At 44.0% G+C, this 22,945-nt stretch overlaps 2 protein-coding genes across 2 annotated transcripts; one reads left to right on the top strand and one right to left on the bottom strand.

Annotated features, from left to right (window-relative positions):
- Nucleotides 1–8,145: 8,145 nt before the first annotated feature.
- Nucleotides 8,146–11,405, bottom strand: LOC124674732 (probable isoaspartyl peptidase/L-asparaginase 3). The gene is made up of 6 exons (XM_047210781.1): nucleotides 11,357–11,405; nucleotides 10,517–10,581; nucleotides 9,965–10,422; nucleotides 9,836–9,894; nucleotides 9,013–9,117; nucleotides 8,146–8,654 (listed from the first exon to the last, which is right to left on the bottom strand). The coding sequence occupies exons 3-6, from the start codon at nucleotides 10,403–10,405 to the stop codon at nucleotides 8,435–8,437; spliced, it is 825 nt and encodes a 274-aa protein (XP_047066737.1). The 5' UTR covers nucleotides 10,406–10,422; nucleotides 10,517–10,581; nucleotides 11,357–11,405; the 3' UTR covers nucleotides 8,146–8,434.
- A 497-nt stretch (nucleotides 11,406–11,902) lies between these two features.
- On the top strand, nucleotides 11,903–12,503 carry LOC124669942. Its single transcript, XM_047206475.1, has 2 exons — nucleotides 11,903–12,124; nucleotides 12,228–12,503. Exons 1-2 carry the CDS (start codon nucleotides 11,903–11,905, stop codon nucleotides 12,306–12,308), a joined length of 303 nt encoding a protein of 100 aa, XP_047062431.1. The 3' UTR covers nucleotides 12,309–12,503.
- The last annotated feature ends 10,442 nt before the right edge of the window (nucleotides 12,504–22,945 follow it).

The raw sequence follows: 22,945 nt of genomic DNA, 5'->3' as shown, positions 1-22,945 counted from the left end.
ATTACTTTACATTGACACTATCCATGAGATATACATGTTATAAGTTGAAAGCAACCGCTGAAACTTAATCTTCCTTTGTGTTGCTTCAATACCTTTACTTTGATTTATTGCTTTATGAGTTAACTCTTATGCAAGACTTATTGATGCTTGTCTTGAAGTACTATTCATGAAAAGTCTTTGCTTTATGATTCATTTGTTTACTCATGTCATTACCATTGTTTTGATCGCTGCATTCATTACATATGCTTACAATAGTATGATCAAGGTTATGATGGCATGTCACTCCAGAAATTATCTTTGTTATCGCTTACCTGCTCGGGACGAGCAGAACTAAGCTTGGGGATGCCTGATACGTCTCCGACGTATCGATAATTTCTTATGTTCCATGCCACATTATTGATGATATCTACATGTTTTATGCATACTTTATGTCATTATTATGCGTTTTCGGAACTAACCTATTGACGAGATGCCGAAGTGCCGGTTCTCGTTTTCCGCTGTTTTTGGTTTCAGAAATCCTAGTAAGGAAATATTCTCGGAATTGGACGAAATCAACGCCCGGGGTCCTATTTTCGCACGAAGCTTCCGGAAGACCGGAGGAGATACGAAGTGGGGCCACGAGGTGGCGCCACACTAAGGCGGCGCGGCCGAGCTAGGGCCCACGCCGCCCGTTGTGTGGGTCCCTCGTGACTCCACCGACCTTGCCCTTCCGCCTACTTAAAGTCTCCGTCGCGAAAACCCTACCACGTTCGACGAAACCAGTGAAAACCTTCCAGAGCCGCGGCCATCGCGAAGCCAAGATCTGGGGGACATGAGTCTCTGTTCCGGCACGCCACCGGGACGGGGAAGTGCCCCCGGAAGGCTTCTCCATCGACACCACCGCCATCTTCATCAACGCTGCTGTCTCCCATGAGGAGGGAGTAGTTCTCCATCGAGGCTCGGGGCTGTACCGGTAGCTATGTGGTTCATCTCTCTCCTATGTGCTTCAATACAATAATCTCATGAGCTGCCTTACATGATTGAGATTTATATGATGATGCTTGTAATCTAGATGTCATTATGCTAGTCAAGTGGATTTTACTTATGTGATCTCCGGAGACTCCTTGTCCCACGTGTGTAAAGGTGACAGTGGTGTGCACCGTGTGGGTCTCTTAGGCTATATTTCACGTAATACTTATTCACTCGTTATGAATGGCATAGTGAAGTGCTTATTTATATCCCTTTATGATTGCAATGTGTTTTGTATCACAATTTATCCGTGTGCTACTCTAGTGATGTTATTAAAGTAGTTTATTCCTCCCGCACGGTGTAATGGTGACGAGTGTGTGCATCGTGTAGTACTTGGCGTAGGCTATGATTGTGATCTCTTGTAGATTATGAAGTTAACTATTGCTATGATAGTATTGATGTGATCTATGCCTCCTTTCGTAGCGTGAAGGTGACAGTGTGCATGCTATGTTAGTACTTGGTTTAGTTGTGTTGATCTGTCATGCACTCTAAGGTTATTTAAATATGAACATCGAATATTGTGGAGCTTGTTAACTCCGGCATTGAGGGTTCGTGTAATCCTACACAGTTAGTGGTGTTCATCATCCAACAAGAGGGTGTTGAGTCTAGCATCTATTTATTTATTCTGTTATGTGATCAATGTTGAGAGTGTCCACTAGTGAAAGTATGATCCCTAGGCCTTGTTCCTAAATATCGCTATCGCTCGCTTGTTTATCGTTTTATCGCTTGTTTACTTCCTCGCAATATTACTACCATCAACCGCACGCCATGCAAGCACTTTTCCGGCACCGTTACTACTGCTCATATTCATTCATACCACTTGTATTTCACTATCTCTTCGCCGAACTAGTGCACCTATTAGGTGTGTTGGGGACACAAGAGACTTCTTGCTTTATGGTTGCGTGGTTGCATGAGAGGGATATCTTTGACCTCTTCCTCCCTGAGTTCGATAAACCTTGGGTGATCCACTTAAGGGAAACTTGCTGCTGTTCTACAAACCTCTGCTCTTCGAGGCCCAACACTGTCTACAAGAATAGAAGCACCCGTAGACATCATGGCCCAATCCTCAAGAACGTTTGGGGAATGCCGGTGGGCAGAGCCGTTCACCAAAAACAGCAACCCAATCAGGCGAGCCTCAAATGGTATATCCAACGCTTGCGTCGGACACTGTTTGGGGAATGATGACCCACAAGTATAGGGGGTGTATCGTAGTACTTTCGATAAATAAGAGTGTCGAACCCAACGTGGAGCAGAAGGTGTTGACAAGCAGTTTCGATGAAGGATTCACTGTAAATGCTCACAGACAAGTATTCAGGGGGTTTTGATATAGCGGATAAATAAAGTACGAGTAAGTAAAATGCGAGATAAATAATTGCAGCGAGTGGCCCAATCCTTTTTAGCACAAAGGACAAGCCGGTTTGTTTACTTATAATGACCAAACGTTCTTGAGGACACACGGGAATTTAGTCTAGTGCTTTCGCTTCATATAGCTGATTAATCTTCATTGTTTTGATAAGTGTTGTGTGGGTGAACCTATGCTAATGCACCGCCCTTCCTAGGACTAATACATACTTGTGATTATACCCCTTGCAAGCATCCGCAAATACAAGAAAGTAATTAAGATAAATCTAACCACAGCCTTAAACTCGAGATCCTGCTATCCCTCCCTGCATCGATATACTAACGGGGTTCAGGTTGTCTGTCACTCCGGCAACCCCGCAATTAGCAACCGAATACAAGATGTATCCCCTAGGCCCATAAATGGTGAAGTATCATGTAGTCGACGTTCACACGACACCACTAGGAGAATAACACCACAACTTAAATATCATAACATTGAATACTAACCAACATAATTCACTACTAACATTTAGACTTCACCCATGTCCTCAAGAACTAAACGAACTACTCACGAGACATCATATGGAACATGATCAGAGGTGATATGATGGTGAATAACAATCTGAACATAAACCTTGGTTCAATGGTTTCACTCAATAGCATCAATAACAAGTAGAAATCAACACCGGGAGAGTTTCCCCTATCAAACAATCAAGATCAAACCCTAATTGTTACAGCGGTAACGAGGTGCAGCGGTGGAGATGGCGGTGATGATGATGATGATGATGGAGATGATGTCCAGCTCGATGACGATGACGATGGCATCGATTTCCACCTCCGGGAGGGAATTTCCCCGGCGGATTTCAGCCTGCCGGAGAGCTCTTTTCTCTCTGGTGTTTTCCGCCCCGCAGAGGCGGCTGTGACGATTCGCGACTATCCTCTGGAGCTTAGGTTTTCGGGATGAAGATGTACGCGAAGGAGAGGAGGCCAGAGGGGGTTGTGGGCCCCCTCCTCACAAGGCGGCGCGGCCAGGCCTTGGCCCGCGCCGGCCTATGAGGTGGGCCCATGGCGGCCCTCCTCGGCTCCCCTTCCGGCTCCCTTCGTCTTCGGAAAAATAGGATTTTTCATATAATTTCCGTCAATTGTTGATCTTCCGAAATATTGCATTCTGACGGCGCTTTTTCCAGCAGAATCCTGACTCCGGTGCGCGATCCTCCAATAATCATGAAACATGCAAAATAGATGAAATAACATAAGTATCATCTCCAAATACGAAATATATCAATGAATAACAGCGAATTATGATATAAAATAGTGATGCAAAATGGACGTATCAGGGAACTGAAAGGACATGGATACCACCTAGAGAGGGTGAATAGGCGGTTAAAAAACTTTTATGATATGAGCTTAACAAATGTGGAATAAAACTAGCGTTTAATTTGTCAAGCACAAAACCTATATAACTAGGGTTCACCTATGTGCACCAACAACTTATGCTATATGTGATAGAAATATATATGACTTCAATCACGAAGGCTATCACAAAGTAAAGTGCATAAGTAAAGAGCTCGGGTATAGAAATAACCGAGTTGACGCGGAGACGACGATGTATCCTGAAGTTCACACTCTTGAGATTGCAACTATTCGTTGGAGCGGCGTGGAGGACAAATCACTCCAAATGCCATGAAGTCCTCACCGTATTCTCCTCAAGCCTTCCCACCAAAAGGGAAGTTCTCGATCCACTATGGAGCCTTGTGGGTGGTCACTGAGCCCGCACAAAGTTTGGGATAATCTCCACAACTTAGTTGCAGACTCCCAAGAAATTCGCCACAAAGGCCTCACAAAGCTTGAGGAATCTCCACAACTTAATTGGAGGCCTCAATAACACCACTAAGACCACTAAGCCGTCTATGGTTCCAAGAACCCAGTAGTAACAACCTTCTCACTTTCACTCCCATGGATCACCGTGGAGTACTCAAACCGATGCACCAAATGCAATGGCAAGAACACCACTAAGATGCTCAAGTCTTTCTCTCTCAAATTCCAACAAAGCTAAAAAATCTATTGGGGAAATGAGAGAGGAAAACAAATAGGACGAGGAACACCAAAATCCTATTCCAAGAACTAGATCTAAGGATTCCCACAAAAAGAGGGGAATTTGATTGGTGGGATTGTAGATCTAGATCTCCTCTCCCTTTTCCTCAAATATGAGCAAGACTCATGGAGGGATTAGAGGGAGAGGAAGCTCTCAAATATTGGCAATGGAGCAGAGCAAAAGGGAGGAAGAAGAAACAAAATGAGAGGAGGAAGAAGGCCTATTTAAAGGGGCCCAGATTTATGTCCTCTCTCGGCGGTAGTGCTGCCCCTCTCTGGTTGACAGTGCTACCCTGTTTGGGCGACAGCATCACCCAGGGAATACTGAAACACCCCGATACGAAAATCTTAAGAACTTTTGCATCCGGACCTCGATTTCGATGATCTTGGGATCATTGAAATCAAAATAATGAGCTCTAAAACAATATTCATAGAAACATCATAGTACATCAACGGAGGGTAGAAACAAATGAATAATTTTTACATATCTATAAAAAGGAAACCGGTAAATCCACCAATATGGAAAATGCAAAAAACTTGAGTTAGGAAACTCGGATTTAGGTGAAACCAATTTTGTTGTAAAGAGGATGACAAGAGATACCCCTACAAAGGTTGAAAAACTTAATAATAAGTGGGGTATATTTTCTATGGATTTTAGAGTGAAACCTCTCAATACGAGAAACCAAGAAAAACTCCAATATCGAAAACACAACAAGTGATTCATGCAGAATCCGTTTTCGGTGAACTAGAGCTTCCCATGGAAATAACCGCAAACTATAAATTATCACATGGATAAGATCCAAATAACTAACAAGAAAGATGAGTAAGGATGCAAATGTTTGAGCTCTCTCCGAACGATATGATCGAGTTAGTCACTCGAGAGCCCTCTTGATAGTACGACAACTAACCTATAAAACGGTGTCCCAACTAAACCACGAGACCGGTAAGAAAGACCCCCCTATAAAAGCAAACCTTAACCTTGCGCATTTCACTTGAGCTCGATGATGTCGATCTTAACTGCAACAAGATGGAACGCCTTTCTTGATTGTGCTTGCCCGTATGAAGTCTTGCGGATTGTTCCCCCATACTCCACTATGGAGAGCTTTTTATTTGGTGAATCTTCACATATCCATGATCACCATATGCATGGCAAGCTTCAAGCATATGATCTCTTCGAGGTGGCTCATCTTGAACTTGCACCTCCTTTGTTCTTTCTTCATTATGTTCTGTCTTGAAGATACACATGATAGCTCAACCAATCTTCTTCTTCAAGACATACTTATCACTTGATCTTCGTTAATTCTTATTGCAACCTTGAAGCCAACATATGGTTCCGCATTGTCTATGGACAACTTCTACAAATATAACTCAATGCAAACATTAGTCAATAGGGATTGTCATCAATTATCAAAACCACACATGGGGGTTCCATGCACTTTCAGAACCTGGTTGTGGATGCTCTTATTCTCCATGGAGCTTACTTGCATGTCGACTTAGGGATTGCAAGCGGCATTCCTCTTAAGGCCGCGAATGCACTATGTAGTTTAATCTAGAGTAATCTGTTTAAAGATTTAAACTAACCTAACTAATTTTGACTACGAAGCGGGGCGGGATGGGGCGTGAATCGGACACGTCCACGCTTTGTGACACGTCGGGTTTTGCCTGCGGGCCCCACCGGGTAGCCACTAGCCTTAAAATCATACAACTATTTCCCAATTCCTCCTCCCGCTCGCCACTTCGTTTCTCCTGCCCGCCACTCTAGCTCCCGTCCACCGCTCCAGCTCGACACATATCCTCGCAGCCACCGATTTAGGCATGCCTCCAAACAAGAAGGCGCCCGCGAAGGGGCCGACAAAGCCACGCAAAGTCACGTTGAAGGAGAAGTCGTTGATCATGCCGGAGGAGGAGTAGATGGCCAAGCGCGCCCGCTGCACAATCTTGACGGCGGACCGTAAAAGTCGCGATGATGGCCAGGCGAGCCTGGTCGCAACAGTGGTGCAGGTATGTCTCAGCCTCGGTGCAACGCAGTCCGAAGCCGGGAGCGGGTACTACGCCATTACCGAGCTCAGGAATGCCCCCTCCCCGCTCGTTGTCGACATTCTTCACGGAGTTGTCATTGTTGTCACGGGTGCGCTTGTCGCAGATGGAGAGACGTGCCCGGTACTCCCCCGAGTTCGGAGAGAGCGACGTGACTGCCGATACTATTTCCACGTTCTTGCTAGTGTCGGTGCCACGACATCGCAGCTTCGTGTTGGACCTCAATAGCGACTTCACTGAGTCAAAAATAACTTTATTCAATTTTTTATTGCTATTTGTAAGTTTTAATTTCTTTTTTTTATAAAAAATTTCTATTGGAGCCACCATTTTGAGTGCGCCGGTATGGGGTAAACCTCCCCAAATGGAAGGAACAGCACTGCAGCACCTATTTAGAGCCGCTGGTAGAGATGCTCTTAGAGATGGACTTAGAAATGGACTTCTACTATCCACCAACATTTTGATCGGCAGGACACACGATATTTTTCGTTCATTGTGTTCATCTGGCCGGCTGATACATGAGACCCATAACTTCGATGGGGACCTCTCATCGGATAAGCTATCAAGAACAGTGCAATTTTGTAACTGTTCAGTTTAGAAGAATAATCTTTAGTGCCCTGATGGCCCTTCGGGAGTTCAGGACGAATTATTAACAATGGACTCACGCTATATTTCTAAATTTACTTACAAAAACAGTTAGTCAGCATACACATTCTTCATGCAAACAATACTGGGAAAGGAGGTATTCCCCGCCCTATCCTCGCTCCGGTGGTGCATCTAGCGTTAATGGAGGGCACGTGGAGTTGTGCGCCCGTCAGATCTCCTGGGATCCGGTCGGTTTTCGTGTTTATTGATGTGGTTTCATGATAGTATCTTCCAACCTACGGTTGTCATCATTGGCGATTGTTGCTGCTCTGGTGCGCTGGTTCCTTTGGGACCTTAGCACGACAACTTTCCGTCTGTCTACTACAACAAGCTCTACTACGACAAGCTTTGCCCGACTTCAGCGATGGAGGGGCGAGGACAACGGCGTCTTCGGCTCATGCTAGTGTTTGTAGTCGTCGCTAGGTGGTCCGAGTACCAATTTATAATTTTCTTTACTTTTTGGGTTATTTGTACTAGTGTTGATGATTATTAATAAAATGGTGGATTTCTCGCAAAAAAAAAGAAGGAAGGTATTCAAGGGAAAAAACAGGCGGCACGCAACCATTGGCACCAACAGTATAGCCAACGAATATTTTTGAAGTGGCAGAGCCATGTTGGTGGAAGGGTGGGTCCAACCAATATATCAGCTAGAAAAATAGGGAAATAAGAAAAGGCTCAACCCAATTTAGGCCTGCCCTGCACTAACAAATTGGGTTGGATCCACCACTGTTTTTCCTGCCGACGATAAGGCCAAGCCTGCGTTGTTGCTTGAGATATGAAGGCACAATGATTGATGAAAATAAACAACAAGACAACACATACATTCACAGAGCAAAGGCAATGGGTGTCAACTCTATACGGCAACAAACTCACACCGACCAGGAATCAAACTTGCGAAATAACCAAATGCAAAAACAGCAACGAAGGTGTAAGCTCTAAGCTCTCGCTGACGAAACATATAGGTGACATATTAGATGCCTTCCCAGCTCTGAAGATGACTTATTCCACAAAATACTCCAAAAATGACTTGGAAGTACACCCATCTACATCTTAATGCATTAAACTGGTAGTTGCAGTACACAAGTTGACTAATTCAATTGCAAATTTATTTCGAGAAGACTACAGCGCATTCACTGAATCTACTACCACTATATTTCATTGCAGTTTCAATATAAAATTGCAGTCCAATAGATGACAGGGGAACGATCCCCAAACGATTTCTTGCATTACCATGGGAGTGATTGAATACAACTTAACACGATGAGTATGCCTTCTTGTTGACGCAGCTCTTTGTACTACAGATCTGCCTATGTCAAGGTGCTACTGTGAAGACCTCCACATCTGGCATGCTGGAATTCCTGACAGAATACTGAAACGTCCATCCATGGCACGCCCCGGCATGCACTCCTTTCTTGTTAATCGCAAATACAGCACCAACAAAATCGGGGTACTTCCGAGAAATTCTTGATATAGCATCTATGGCAGCATCTCGAGGCTCCATCCCTCGCCGCATGCTCTCTACTACTTGATAACTGCAACAAACATTGCAGTCCATTGGACCATTGCTTAACTTGGGCTACTAATAACAAAGTTAACATAAGCTTAAATTCATATGGAAGTAGTCGTCTTAAATCATGATTGGAAAAATATGGACATGGTTGAATATCACCATATCTCATGATACAACTTTCAAATAACACCACATAGGGGTAAAGATGCATGAATATCAAAAGATGGCATCCTATCGTATCTCCCCTTTTCAGGATAATTGCAGCTTAGTAGTGAGTAGTGACTAATGAGATCTTAACTGAGCCAGTGATCACAACAAGAAAATATATCGTTCTTTGGATAAAAGGGTAATAAATCTTGAAAGAAGTCCTTCTCAATTACCATGGAAGGAAGCGCATCATAATATCACCATCACCGGTAGCTCCACAAGCCCCAACTTCATCATCAGCATATGCAGAAGAACCTGGTATTGGTCCATCACCTACCCTGGAATCAAATGATTAGTAACTCAATACTCTACACAACTATAAGGAGGTAAATAGCTGTTTAGTGTATTTGAGAATGATGACATGCATATCAAAAGGCAGCTCCAGCCTTCAAGTAGTATTATTATTTGTATGTAAAATACAAGTGAACAAACTAAAAGTACAACTATAAGTATGTCTTGCGATAATCCATTCAGGATAAATATTACTCCCTCCGTTCCATATTTGTCGTAGATTCGGATGTATCTATACACAGGATGTATCTATACACAAATATGTGTATAGATACATCCGAATCTACGACAACTGATATGGAACAGATGGAGTATAAATCTACATATCAATCCCATCATTAATATGTTGACATAACTTTTTAATATGCACCATCAATGTTGTTAGATTTCTTCTGCCATACAGAAATTAACATCATCAACAGTCACCACTCACTAGTGACTTTGAAAATATACCAGATTACCAATGTACAACATCGATAGTTCGACACTACAAGAAGACTCAGAATTGCAAGTATTATTATGGATATCATTAATTCATTATCCACATGACAGAAGTTTGAATATACAAGGGACCAACTAAATAATGCACTAGCTCGTTCATATAGCTGCAGATGCAATGAATGCAAATAATATATATTTCTGTAAAAAGAGGTGTCAAACGAAACTTTAATGTCAAATCTACCAATAGCAAGACAAGATGCTCACCTTCCAGGAATTTTGAACGTAGCACCATTGGTTGATGTGCCAGCTGCTACATGACCCATCTTAACAAAGAAACACATCTGAGTTTCACATTGATGGAAAGGGCAGTTTAATTTTAGATGAGCTAGGTACCTTGTCAATCACAGCCATAGAGATTGTATCATGGTTGTGGCGATTAATAACAGACTTGAAATGGGAGTTTGTCGGTTCCAGCAAATTATTACTTTCGAACCATCCCTGACAGGTGGGCCCTTGAGTCTCCACCACAGCATTTTTAACAGGGTCCATAGACCCAAATGGTGGTATATTTATAGGATGGTATGGACCACAGTTGCTAGCAGGATCAACATTTTTCCAAAAGTTAGGCTGGCAATGGTTTTGTCTCCAATTTGACCATTTCTCCATTGAGTCCGGTGAGCTGAGGTTAGTTGGTCCTGCAAGACCCATTGAAATTGCAAAGGCGGTTGCCTTCTCTCCAACAAGAAGAGTATGGCCGGTGTGCTCCATGACCAACTTTGCAGCCTTAATTCCATCTTTCACATATCTCATGGCCGCCACAGCTCCAATTTCCATCGTTATCTGCCAGTTTCCTTAAGCAAAAGAAAACACTATTACATCCACCACGAATGCTGCAACATAAAACGGCATCTGTACTGTAGCCTGAGTATGTAAAGCAGCTTTTACCCCATTCATGATAAGAGCATCTAAAGTAGTTTCACCGTTTTCATCTGGACTTCCACCTGGACCAACTGCGTAAAGTGTAAAACAGTTAAAATCAGCACTATTGTTGATTCAGGACACGCGCCAAAAATACACAAGTGCCAAACTAAAGAAGTTTAAACACACAATCACGGGGTTTTGCTAGATATTTCCAGCATATAATATATTGATGGAGTTAGATGCTAGGCAATAGACCCAACTAAAGATTACTTTCTGAAAACACTGCATCTGCAACGTAACGGAAACTGGACTTAATGTTGTCTTCACTTGATGATGGAGGCTTAAATCCTGACATCCAGCACTATAATCTCAAAATAAAATTAAGCTCCAAGAAGTACTGCTCCTCAGAGTTTCACATCAATAAAGAGTACACACAATTTTAAATAGTGTAGAACAGCACTTAGGGGCTTCCTGAATAGATATGTTATGGAAAAATTTAATGGGATTAAGGTTATGCCAGAATTGTCATTGTGTAGGCTTGCAAAATTCAGTAGTAAGGCTAATGTTATCAACAAAAAATTCTGTTAGCGAGCCTCTTGGAGTTGCAACCCAATATTTTGTCAACCAATCTCCGGAGAACGAAATAATTTGGTAACTCTAATGATTTTAGCAGGTTTTTCTATGTAATTTGACCAATGTATCAGCATACTCCATAATATACCGTCACCATTAACCAGTGTTCCCATCTCAGGTTAGTGACCCGTGAGCCAAATCATGGCCATGCCACTAGCCACAACCAACCCTACACAGCTCGGATGAATGAATTTTACAGAGACGAGAGAAGAGCAGCAGCCAACAACGGACCTGTGCCATCGCAGCGGAGCACCTCGCAGGCGGAGCAGCCAGCGACGACAGCGTCCACAGCCGACCCCCCTGCGCCACCGGCCTTGACCACCTCCCACGCCGCTCTGACCGCCTCCCGGAACGGCCAGGTGCTCACCACCACCGGGAACACGCTGCCCCCTCCCGCCGCCCCTCCGCCACCCAGCGCCTAAAAAGAAAAATCCCCAACCGCATCTGTCCATCAAACAAATCCGACCTGCACACAACACAATCGAATCGGATCGGATCAACACTCACCAAGCACCAATTGAACCGCAGCAGGATGAGCCCTAGGAGAAGGCCCGCGTTGCTTGGAGCCATGGAGCTCAGCTGAGATCGAGGTGAATCAGTGTCGATCAGTTCGAGGTTGTGGTGAACTGTCCCACATGTCAGCGGGCAGACATGACAAGGCCACTCGTGGGCCCGCATGTCGGTTAGCACTCTGCGTGCGACCGCATAGTAGTTTGCATTTTTCACCCCCCACAGAGCTAGTGTCCCCCAAATACCCTAGCGGCGGCGGCGGCGGCGATGGATGAGCTGGGCGAGGGCGGCGCGAAGAAGGCCAAGATGTGGCCATGGTGGGCGGGAGCGAGTGCCGCGCAGCTAACTGCCGGGCTGGTTTGGTTCCGGCGAGGCAAGGGCGGCGGGGACATGACGATGCCGTTCAGGGCGTTCGCCATCGCCACCCTCATCGTCGGCGCCGGCGCCACCGCCGTGACCGCCGGAGTGTCCGCGGCGGGCGTCGGATCGGTATGTCCCCGGAGCCGAAACCATTCCACCCGTGTGACGAATTCTGCGATCTGGCTGGGACGAACTGTTCGCCGATCCCGTCTCTGACACTCTGTATCTGCAGGTGGCGGAGATGAAGGACTTGGGCGCGAGGATCAGGAGGTGGAGCAGGGCTCCTCCTCGACGGGTCCAGGGAGGAGAGTAGTAGCTCCATGGATTTGGTCAGGGAACTACTAGAACAGCAGGAGCTTGCAACCCAGGAGTTCCATTGCTCGGATGTACTGTACTAGTGAACTGGAGACTATTCCACATTTGGGAGATGCAATGCTGAGGAATAATCATATCTGTACTTTGTAACTTTGTACCGAAAGCTTGTTTAATCAAATTTGATTTTTTGTCTTATGATTAGCCATTGTACACTCAACTCTCCCCATATGGAAGTTTGCAAATCTCTTCTTGATTTTTTTCCTCTTAGAACTCATTTGGCACCCCTCCTTTCATTTCATTTGACTGAAATGAAATGACACTTTTTTCTTTTGAACAAGTAGAGGGGCCTCGAAGAACCCCAAAGCTGCCATTAATTCAGTTAGTGGGTACGAATTAGATGCATGACCCTTACGGAAAAAGAAATAACAGCATAGCCCTCCTAAATGGAAAAAGGACCCTGGAACAAGAACTAAGAAAGCAATCAAGTCCTTGGTCCTCTCCAACGTCTCTAAGCCACCACCGCCGCACGCCTAGACATCGTCGAGGACGTACCACTTGGCGACGAGAAGGCGGAGAACACCGGTGAGAAGCAGCGAAGGAGCGAAGAAAAATCCATCATGGTGTCTCGAGAGGCCTCCAGAACGGTCGTAGATCACGGTGGAAAACCTGTTCATCGTGTGTTTCTCTCCAAGATTCGGCAGCACACCAAACCTCCGTCCTCCCGGAGAGAAGAACGGCGCAGAACTCCACCTTCTCCCCTCGCCACCACCATCGGCCGGAGGAAGCAGAGAAGCAGATTGAATCCTCACCAAGAGGAAGGCACAAACCACGACCTTACTGAAGGGAACGACAACCCTCTTCTTTGTGTGTACTCTTACCTCTGAAGCAGAAGAGTAAAAAAGGAGAAGCCCTACACAGCCCCAGATCTGGTCGACGAGATCTAGTGCTCTGCTCCACCATACTGGCATCACGCCATTCTCTGGCATCAAGCAAAAAAAGGGCAACCAACCCAGAAAACTACTTCTACTCTGTACAAGCCAATCCACTTTACCATCTCTCCTCCAAGCGACGGCGTCGCTGAATTCGAGGTGGAAGAGGGCTCGAGGAATGAGGCCGACTCTCGGGAGTATTGTAGATAGGGAAATGACACTGTTGGCATCATTCAATTTGTCAATTTACAATTTCAAGATGTAAAATCAAGTATAGATGCTACAAAAATTTATCAAACCAACTGATTTCGAGAAGAATGATGGGTTAGGGGCACGAATTGATTTAACATACAATACAAATCCCCTAAAATCTCCCGTTAAAATGATTTTTCAGTTTCATGAAAGCCGAACATATTGGGTATGGAATCTCGATTGAATTCCACAATTTCAGCATGAAATGATGGTTATCTAACAAGATCTTAAAGTAAAACACACTTGCCTTGTTTCCAAGTTGCCACTGATACGCACTTTAGTCACTCAGGTTGCAAACTTGTGTCATTCTGTTACGTGGACCGCAAAGTTTTCTATGTGGTGTTATGTTGGGCACGTGCCCAAGCCGTTTATTGATCACACGTGATGGGCATGGGTAGTCGTTTGCTTGTAAAAAGAAGTATGAATGTTTTCTCCTTGATTCATTTGTAAAAGCGGGTGCATGTAGATTTCGCATTCCTGCTATCCATCCCCAATCATGAAGATACCTAAATATATAGTTTGAATTACTCTTTCTCCTCACCATGGCCATCGAGAGGCAGCTCCTGGAGAGTCTTTGGTAGCTCGACAAGCCCGGTTTGCAGCTACAGGAGGGGGCATGTTGTGATGTCGCGTGCCTTGTTTATGGCAGCCCTATAGGAGCTCATCATTTTGTTACAATTTCGTTCATACTTAGGACTATGATATCATTTCTACGCAAAATGTTGATCTTGATGTGGGCTCTCAAGCATCATTTTTCAAATTGAGCAAACATGCCCTCACATCCTTAACCAAATACATTGATTGAACCAATACAAATATAATTTTAGATAAATTAAATAGACAAAGCCAAAGTAGAACCATAATCCATCTCATACCTATAGCTGGTTTTGGCCACACAACAAGCTAGCAAAAATACCCTCAAGCCATCCTTAAATATCTCGGCAAGGACATGGAGTTAGTTTTGTTGGATTGAGAATAAGATATTTGGAAAGAGAAACAGTTGGTTTCCTACTAGGCTAGATCAATTTGTTGTTTCTTTATACAAAATTGGTTTTGCGCATTGTTTACTAAAAACGCAAAATTCTCTTATGGAGCCCCTTTTCAACCTATGACTACTCAAATTGTTCAAAATAACTTATGCATCAGAAATGTTTCGCCAAAAATCAAGGTGGGTTGGCTGCCCTACCTTGACCTACTAGGATCTCCGCTACTGATGCAATGCCACATGAATGCCTACTCCCTACGTCCACAAAAGTGTACTTCTAACTTTCTTGGAAATTCAAAGCATTATAAGGTTTCTCGTGTTTAAATAAAAGGACACCAACATTTATGTCATAAATTAGTACATTAGATTCATGATAAAATATATTTCATCATATAGCTATTGGGTTTCATAAATATTGTTATATTTCATGAACTTAGTCAAAGTTTGAAATGGTTTAAATATACAAGAATGGTGCAAATATACTCTTTCATGGATGAAAGGAGTATGTGGTACCACATTTGTTACATGGTATTACTTGTGTTACTATCTCAATATGGCTATTCTGAGGGAATGCTAGTAAGCCAATATTCTCACAAATTGTTTACCGACCCACAACAGTTTGCATCTTTGGGTGACTAAGGCTAGTCATAGTGCATAGTATTATATAGTTGTATCATGCATATGATACTTGTCTATGATACTATCTCTATAGTCGGTAGTATTATAGAGTAGTATCCTAATCTTATAAATTTATTGTTTAGTAGAATCCCAAAACAAATCTGTCTATATGATTTATTTGGCATTAATTTTCCTCGTAACATGTGCTATGAGACAGTATCTACCTATGTTACTCTAATACTATATCTCCTTCTTAATTAGATGCCCCATCAGCATTTTTGTGGACCTAGGGTGCATGATACTACCTAAGATACTAACACTATGGCGAGCCTAAGGCTATGTTTAGTTCTAGCCAATGATTGCCTCAGCTAGCCAATAAGATTGCTTGACCTTTTTTTTTTTTGAGGGATTGCTTGACCTTTTTGTTGCCCATGAGTTGACCAATATTGGCAAGACTGCAGAAAAAGAATGACCAATTAGCCAAAAATGCACTGGGATGCCAAATAGTAGGCAAATGTAGAAACAAAGATCAAAGATTTGGCCATTATCAGATATTCCTAGAGTAAATTTTGGCCACAATCCAAACATGCCTAAAACACACACATTGGTGGCAAGCTGGTACCGGTAAACCATGGGTGCGTTTACTCTGTCACTTAAATTCTTGAAAAAGAAATAACATTTGGTCGAAATTCGATTCAAAATTCAACGATCGCAACTTGGAGATGACGCGGCGTCAGGTGGACTTCCTTTTTTCTTGCTGTTGGCGACAAGAAAAAATGTCGCTGCATGCACGAAGTGGTGAGCAACACGGCGACTAGACACGGAACATGCAGGCCAGGGCCGCGGAAATCGGCGTTCGTGGGGGACGCGAGGCGGTTACCCTCGAGTTCGTGCGTGCCCCTCGCGAAACGGGCTCATCCGTCCGATCGCCATCTGACGCTCCAGGTCGCACCGTGCGCAATGCCACGTCCACCCTGTCCCAAAACCCACGGTTAAAGAAAGAGCCCCGCGTCTCTTCCGGAACACTACTGCCTCTACTCGCAAGCACCAGCGTCGTCTGTCTTCCTCTCGATCGGCTGATCATCAAGGCAATGGCGCGAGCACCCGGCGGCGGTGCACGCCGGAGGGGCGGCAGGAGGGACGCCGGCGAGGCGGTGCGCAAGGGGCCGTGGATGGCGGAGGAGGACGCGGTGCTGCTGGAGCACGTGCGCGTCCACGGCCCGCGCGACTGGAGCTCCATTCGATCCAAAGGCGCCCTGCAGCGCACCGGCAAGTCCTGCCGCCTCCGCTGGGTCAACAAGCTCAGGCCGAACCTCAAGACGTAAGCGCCATTCCTCTCCTTCTCTGCATTGTCCTGCTTCTTCTCGTGGTTCAGTTCAGGCATCGATCACTTTCGGTTAATTTTGTGTATGCAATCGGAAGTTGATGCTGCATTTGCGCTTTAGCGGTACTAGTATAATCGAAGTTGCCCTAGTTATCACCGTCGATTAACAACGACTGGCACTGCTTGTTTGACTGGGAGCAGCCACGGCAGTTTTATACAAGTGCTCGCCTCTTCCAACTCGGCCATATAAAACTTTCTGCTCAGAGTTCATACTTCATACACTGAAACATTACAAATGTCCTCTTAAAAAAAGTGATTGTAGAAAATTGCTTCATGTTAAGAAGTTGTAAAAAGGAAAAATGGCTGTATGAGACAAACAGTCATTTCGCAGTGTATTTTATCCTCTGCAATCTGTGCTCGAAAGTCACAATCAATGGCCATGTAACCTAACTTTTTTTTCCTTCTCTGAAGTGGATGCAAGTTCTCTGCCGAGGAAGAGCGGCTGGTGATCGAGCTGCAGGCGCAGTTCGGGAACAAATGGGCGAGGATCTCCACCTACCTGCCGGGCAGGACAGACAACGATGTCAAGAACTTCTGGAGCACGCGCCAGAAGCGGCTCGCCAGGCTCCTGCGCGCCCCTCTCCGCACTCGCTCCAGCAAGATCAGGAGCACCAACACCAAAGCGCCCGTGTCCTCTGTCGACTCCGCCACGGTGAGCACTTCAAACTCACTCTTTCTTAACTATTCATTCGCAATTTCGCATTCACCAGATAAATGATAGCCATCTGCAGTAATGCATTCGCTGGTGGTTCCAGTAAGCGATATCCTTTTCTGTCTGAAACTATGAACCTTCAGTGTTCTGACGAAACAGCTGCAATGCCGTCAGGGTTCTTGCCAGGATCATGTTCCATTCGTGGGCAGCTCCTCCAGTGGCCAATGCTGCGCAGCTGCACCCCCAATGGAGTACCAGGACGCCGCGCGAATGTCGCACGATCAGATATGCTCTGGATTCCTCAGTTTGGAGCCATTGCCACTGCAGGTAGCAGCACCGGTCACTGACGGCGGAGCGAGCTCGTCCAATGCAGCTCATCAGTTTGCACCAGAGCCGCCGTTTTATCAGCATCCGTACCATCTGGTGGATTTCCCTGACATGCCGGGGAGATGCGACATCGGTTCAGCTGGGTTCCTCGGACCGAGCACCATGGATTATCACCCGTACCAGGAGCTGCTTCCGATTGTGCAGCCGGCACCGATGATGATGCCATTCTTCGGGATGGATTGTTCGCGTGGCCCCGTCAAGGCCGAGGCCCGGGACGACTTCTTCGACGACCTCGACATGTTCGACTCTCTTGATCAGCTGCCGCCCTCGACGAGGAACTCACTTTAAGCTTGGAAGGACCAATGTCGTGGCTCTGTAATTGGACTACCTGTTCAGGCTCTGATTGGAAGTATTAACTATTGGTGAAAATCTTAACTTATCCTAGGGTGCAGTCAACTTACTGAATTTCTTTCAGTGCTTCAGATTACAACTAGTGTTCGAAGTGTCTGTCAAGTGGATGCAGTCATTGTCATGTGTACAAAGTGTTTGTAGGATTTAATACACTATTGTGTGTTTGTGATGTAGACCATGGTCTAGACGACCGGAGATGTAATTCGTGTTTTCCTTTCTTTTGAGAAAACTAGACTGAAGACGACAAAGATTCCTTTATGTGTAGATCCATCATGACAAGTATATATGGTCAGTTTGGTGAAAAGTGCAGCTTGTATTTAGTTTTAGCTATTTAAGATTCCTACCTGTTCACAATGAAAGTAATTCTCTAGGGAAATATTTTTATACAAGTACAATACCTGATCATCTTTGATTTCACAAAAGTTCGAATTTTCCTTATCTTTTTTATTATAATTTTTTTACTTTTCCAAGTATGAGGTGTGTGGCGCCCGAGAGCCACCATGCATTTCCCCAGTAAACTATGTTTTTGTAGTGTGATATTGTTGCCCAAAGAATTTTGAGATCTATTGACTGTATTTATACTATGTTTGATCCACCGCCACAAACCTCCTTTTTACTAGCCAACTCACTAGTTCTAATTTCCTCCTTTTACTTATTTCCCTTATGTGTTTTAAAACTACCTGGTTTGGGTTGCAGATTCTGAAATAAGTCTAGTTGATATAGGGTTTTCCACCAGTCCACAAATTCATGATATTCACCAGACCATTTTTTTGTTTTTTTCTAAACCTAAGCTGAGTGTAATTTTTACGTTGAAGTCAAAATCCTCCGACATTCGATGCCTTTGCATCACTCATTCAGGGTAGAGGGAATCTCTTGAATACCTCCGTCCGAGGTTGACCTTGTTGACGCTCTTGTACTATGCCGATGCTCGTGGACCTCACACATGCACCTCTCCGAGGTCGACCTCGCTGACGCTCATGTACCATGGCAACGCTCCTAGACCTAGTGGACATACCTGTAAACGGCCAAGGTGCAGTCAGAAGCATGTCGACCAGATCCGCAGTTCTTGCCACCACGCTAGAGTCGGTCGTCGCTCCCATGCAGGAGCTCGCCGCGTTGCAGCTTCTATGTCGGCTGACATGTAAGGTCCTAGTGTAGATACCACTCAAATCACAGATGAACAAGGCAGATCATGATCAGCTGGTTGGTTCCTCCCAACCACCCTCACAACCAGTTCGTAACATACGACACTACCGTCCGGTTCTAATCAGTTTAGTGGTGAAGGACGAAAGAAATGAAGGTAGGGTGAACTTAGAAAAAAATGATGTAAATATCAAAATAGTTCGGAGACATTGATGCTATATATGATTCTAACGCAATCTCTTAAAATAGAAATTTCATTATAAGTAGAACATGAAAACATACCAATAGTTTGTTAACCGAAGTTAGTTGTGACATGAGCGGTATACAATCCTCATCTCTCTAGGTAAGCGTGAGTAGATAGCCTTTTAGTTTCTTGATATCTTAACCGTCTGTAACAGCTTGTAATAAACCCTAGGGCTTGGCGCTGTATATAAATAGAGATATCGCCTACCCTTTGAGGTAAATCACAATCTATCCCTCTCTCTACGTTTTATCTAGTGCCACCTCAATGTCAAAATTTCACTACTTTTATAAAAAAAATGCAATTCTATCGAATCAAGAACTTTCAAATATCACTCGGTGCACAACTCGATCTTGATGATCCCCTCGCCGGGAAATTCTTTCAATTGTTGTCGTTGCTACGGTAAAAGCAACACCATCTCAATGAGGTGATAATATCGTTGGAGTTGTGCCTTTCAAATATCTAGAAATCTATAAAGTTTCAAATTTTCCACGTATGAAGAATAAATAGCTTTAAATTATCTTGTATATAGTAAGATTCATGACAAATCTCTAGGATGCAACCAATGTTATTTACATTGAATATAGAATATGAGTTTATGTTTTTGGTTCCTAGTCTTTTTTTAGTTCGAAGTTGTTCACTAAAACAAGCATAACTTTCTCATACAGAATTCGTTTTTAACGTATAACCACTTAAAATGTCTGGAACAATATATGCACATCTAAATATATTCACAAAAAATTAAGTTAGATCAGCTGCTCTACCTTACACTACTAGGAGCTTTGCCCCTAACAAGCCAACCTTACAAGAATGACCACACGACATATAAGCATATTTCTTCGCTAATACCACGTAATAGCATATTTGGAGGGTCTACGCTAAATTTTAGTAATTTTGCTCGCTATGGCGCTATTTATGAAATAGCATGATATATCGTGCTAAAATTTTATAGCGTTAGCGTGCTATTTTTTTAAGCAAAGTTACTTTCACTTTTTCGTGGTGATGAAGTGCAATATGTTGGTTCCTCTTCTAGATTAGAACTTAATATCGCTAATGCTGATGATTCTTAATAAATAATTTATAATATGTTGTTGTCTTGTGGAATACTGATGTTAGCCTTATGAAAAATTCAAGATCTATTTATTGTATGTGGCTATGTATGTATGATTCAGTCATTTTTGGACTAAATATCTAACATTTTTAGCGAAATCCTTTATTTTTAGACTATATTTAATATATTTTTTCAAAACGCTATTTGAAATATAGCACGTAATTAGCATGATATAGCATCCATAGCGTTTGAAGGAGACCGACGCTATTTCATTTAGCACGCTATTTTAAACCTTGCATATAAGTAGACTCTGCTTGCTAGCTTCAGGTTATCCAGGTACCGTCTGTGATCCAGGATGGGCTTATTTTCTTCCTCTTGGGTCGTCCTCCTCTTGGGCTTTTTGGATTAGACTCCTGGGCTACTTTGGTGTGGTAGGTTAACATGGCAGTGTCGTTGACAATCAATCCCTTTGTTTAAGCACGAGCTTGAGGGAATTATTTTTTTAAACATAATATATTAAGCTAGCAAGCCGCCTCATTAAAAACGTTCCAGATCCTTTAGATACACTGGTAAGGAAAATAATGCGTCTGGAACTTACTGCTCCGAAATTCACACAACTGTTATATCGTTTAGGAGATTTTGAAATAAGAAACCAGGGGCTCATCGACCTAGTTACAAGACACTAGTAGAAAACATGGCTTTTGTCCAAAGCCCCTGGGAGATTTAGTCCTAGTTTAAAAACGATCGGGGTCAATGGTGGGCATTGGTCCCGGTTCGACCGGCGCCGGGCGGCGCGACCCTTTAGTCCCGATTTGTTTGGGGCTTTTGGTCCCGGTTTGTAAAGGGATTGTAGCAGAGCGCGTCAGGCCGTGTCAGGCCCCGAGCCCCTTCAGTCCCGGTTGGTATTACCAACTGGGACCAAAGGTCTATCCTTTAGTCCCGGCCTTTAGTCCCGGTTTCCCTTACCAACCGGGACTAAAGGCCCATCTATGTAGATATACCTCTGCCCTGCCCAAGTGTGAGCCACACTTAGCATTTTCCACTTCTTAGCACAAGAGAGGTGTATGTTGCTTTGCTCTCTTCTTATGCACAAGAGGTGCTCGATGAAATGCCTAAGAGAGCTTTTGCCACTTGAGTTCACACAAAACAAGCCACACTTAAAGCTTGGTCCTTTCTTTTTTCCTTCTCCATCGAGGTTAACAACTTTATCCTTTCATCCGTCATTGATAAAATGCATGTGTATATATATACATCGCTTCACTAATCATGATGTTCTGTAATGGTTTTTGACAAGCTTAATTATATTATGCAGATGAATCGGCAATGGATGTACATTGACCAACGCCTTCATGAGTTCACTTCGGGCCTGCAATTTTTTATCGATGTGGCTGAGGAAAACAAACGGGGTGTTTTTATATATTGTCCATGTGTTAACTGTCAGGATATCATAAATTACTCTTCCTCGAGGACCATTCACACCCACCTGCTGTGGTCCGGTTTCATGCCCCACTACAATTGTTAGACCAAGCACGGAAAAAGAGGGGTTATGATGGAAGACGATGAAGAAGAGGATGATGATAACTATCCCATGTTCGCCGAATACGGTGAGACTGCAAAGGGGATTGTTTTCCATCAGAAGCAGAAGATCAAGAGGCATCAGATGAGCATGCTGATGATCTTGGTCGGGCCATTGCTGATGCAAGGAGAGACTGTGAAACTAAAAAGGAAATGTTGAACTACGACCATATGTTAGAGGATCGCAACAAATTGTTGTACCCAAATTGCGAAGATGGCCAGAAAAAGCTAGGTAGCACACTGGAATTGTTGCAATGGAAGGCAGAGAACGGTGCGACCGACTCGGGGTTTAAAAAGTTACTAAAAATAATTAAGAAGCTGCTTCCAAGGGGTAACGAATTGCCCGCCAGTACGTACGAAGCGAAGAAGGTTGTCCGCCCTCTAGCATTAGACGTGCAGAAGATACATGCATGCATTAATGACTACATCCTCTACCGGGGTGAGTACGAGAATTTAGATGCATACTCGGTGTGCACTGCATTGCGGTACAAGATCAGACGAGATGACCGGGGTGATGTTGATGGCGAGCGCCCCAGGAAGAGGGTTCCTGCCAAGGTTATATGGTATGCTCCTATAATACCACGGCTGAAAAGTTTGTTCAGAAATAAAGAGCACGATTGGTTGGTGCGATGGCACAAAGAAGACCATAAGAAAGACACGATGTTGAGACACACTACTGATGGTTCACAATGGAGAAAAATTGATAGAAAGTTCCCGTACTTTGCAGAGGACACAAGGAACTTAAGGTTTGGTCTAAGTACAGATGGCATGAATTCGTTTGGAGAGCAGAGCTGCAGTCATAGCACCTGGCATGTGACTCTATGTATGTATAACCTTCCTCCTTGGTTGTGCATGAAGCGAAAGTTCATTATGATGTCAGTGCTCATCCAAGGCCTGAAGCAACCCGACAACGGCATTGATATGTACCTAAAACCATTAGTAGAAAACCTCTATAGTTGTGAGCCATAACATGTGCACGTGTGTGGGACGAGCACAAACAGGAGGAATTTAACCTACGAGCGCTGATTTTCATAACCATCAATGATTGACCTGCTCTTGGTAACATT

The sequence above is a fragment of the Lolium rigidum genome, chromosome 7, assembly GCF_022539505.1.
Source record: "Lolium rigidum isolate FL_2022 chromosome 7, APGP_CSIRO_Lrig_0.1, whole genome shotgun sequence".
Lineage (NCBI taxonomy): Eukaryota > Viridiplantae > Streptophyta > Magnoliopsida > Poales > Poaceae > Lolium > Lolium rigidum.
This window is presented reverse-complemented; position numbering and strand designations above follow the sequence as displayed.

Excerpts from the sequence above, each read along its gene's own strand:
- LOC124674732 (XM_047210781.1), bottom strand. The coding sequence starts at position 10,405 with ATGGAAATTGGAGCTGTGGCGGCCATGAGATATGTGAAAGATGGAATT. Across the intron at positions 9,118-9,835 it reads ACGTTCAAAATTCCTGGAAG|GGTAGGTGATGGACCAATAC; the intron begins GTGAGCATCTTG and ends ATTTGATTCCAG. Across the intron at positions 8,655-9,012 it reads ATGATGCGCTTCCTTCCATG|TTATCAAGTAGTAGAGAGCA; the intron begins GTAATTGAGAAG and ends TGTTTGTTGCAG.
- LOC124669942 (XM_047206475.1), top strand. The coding sequence starts at position 11,903 with ATGGATGAGCTGGGCGAGGGCGGCGCGAAGAAGGCCAAGATGTGGCCA. Across the intron at positions 12,125-12,227 it reads CCGCGGCGGGCGTCGGATCG|GTGGCGGAGATGAAGGACTT; the intron begins GTATGTCCCCGG and ends CTGTATCTGCAG.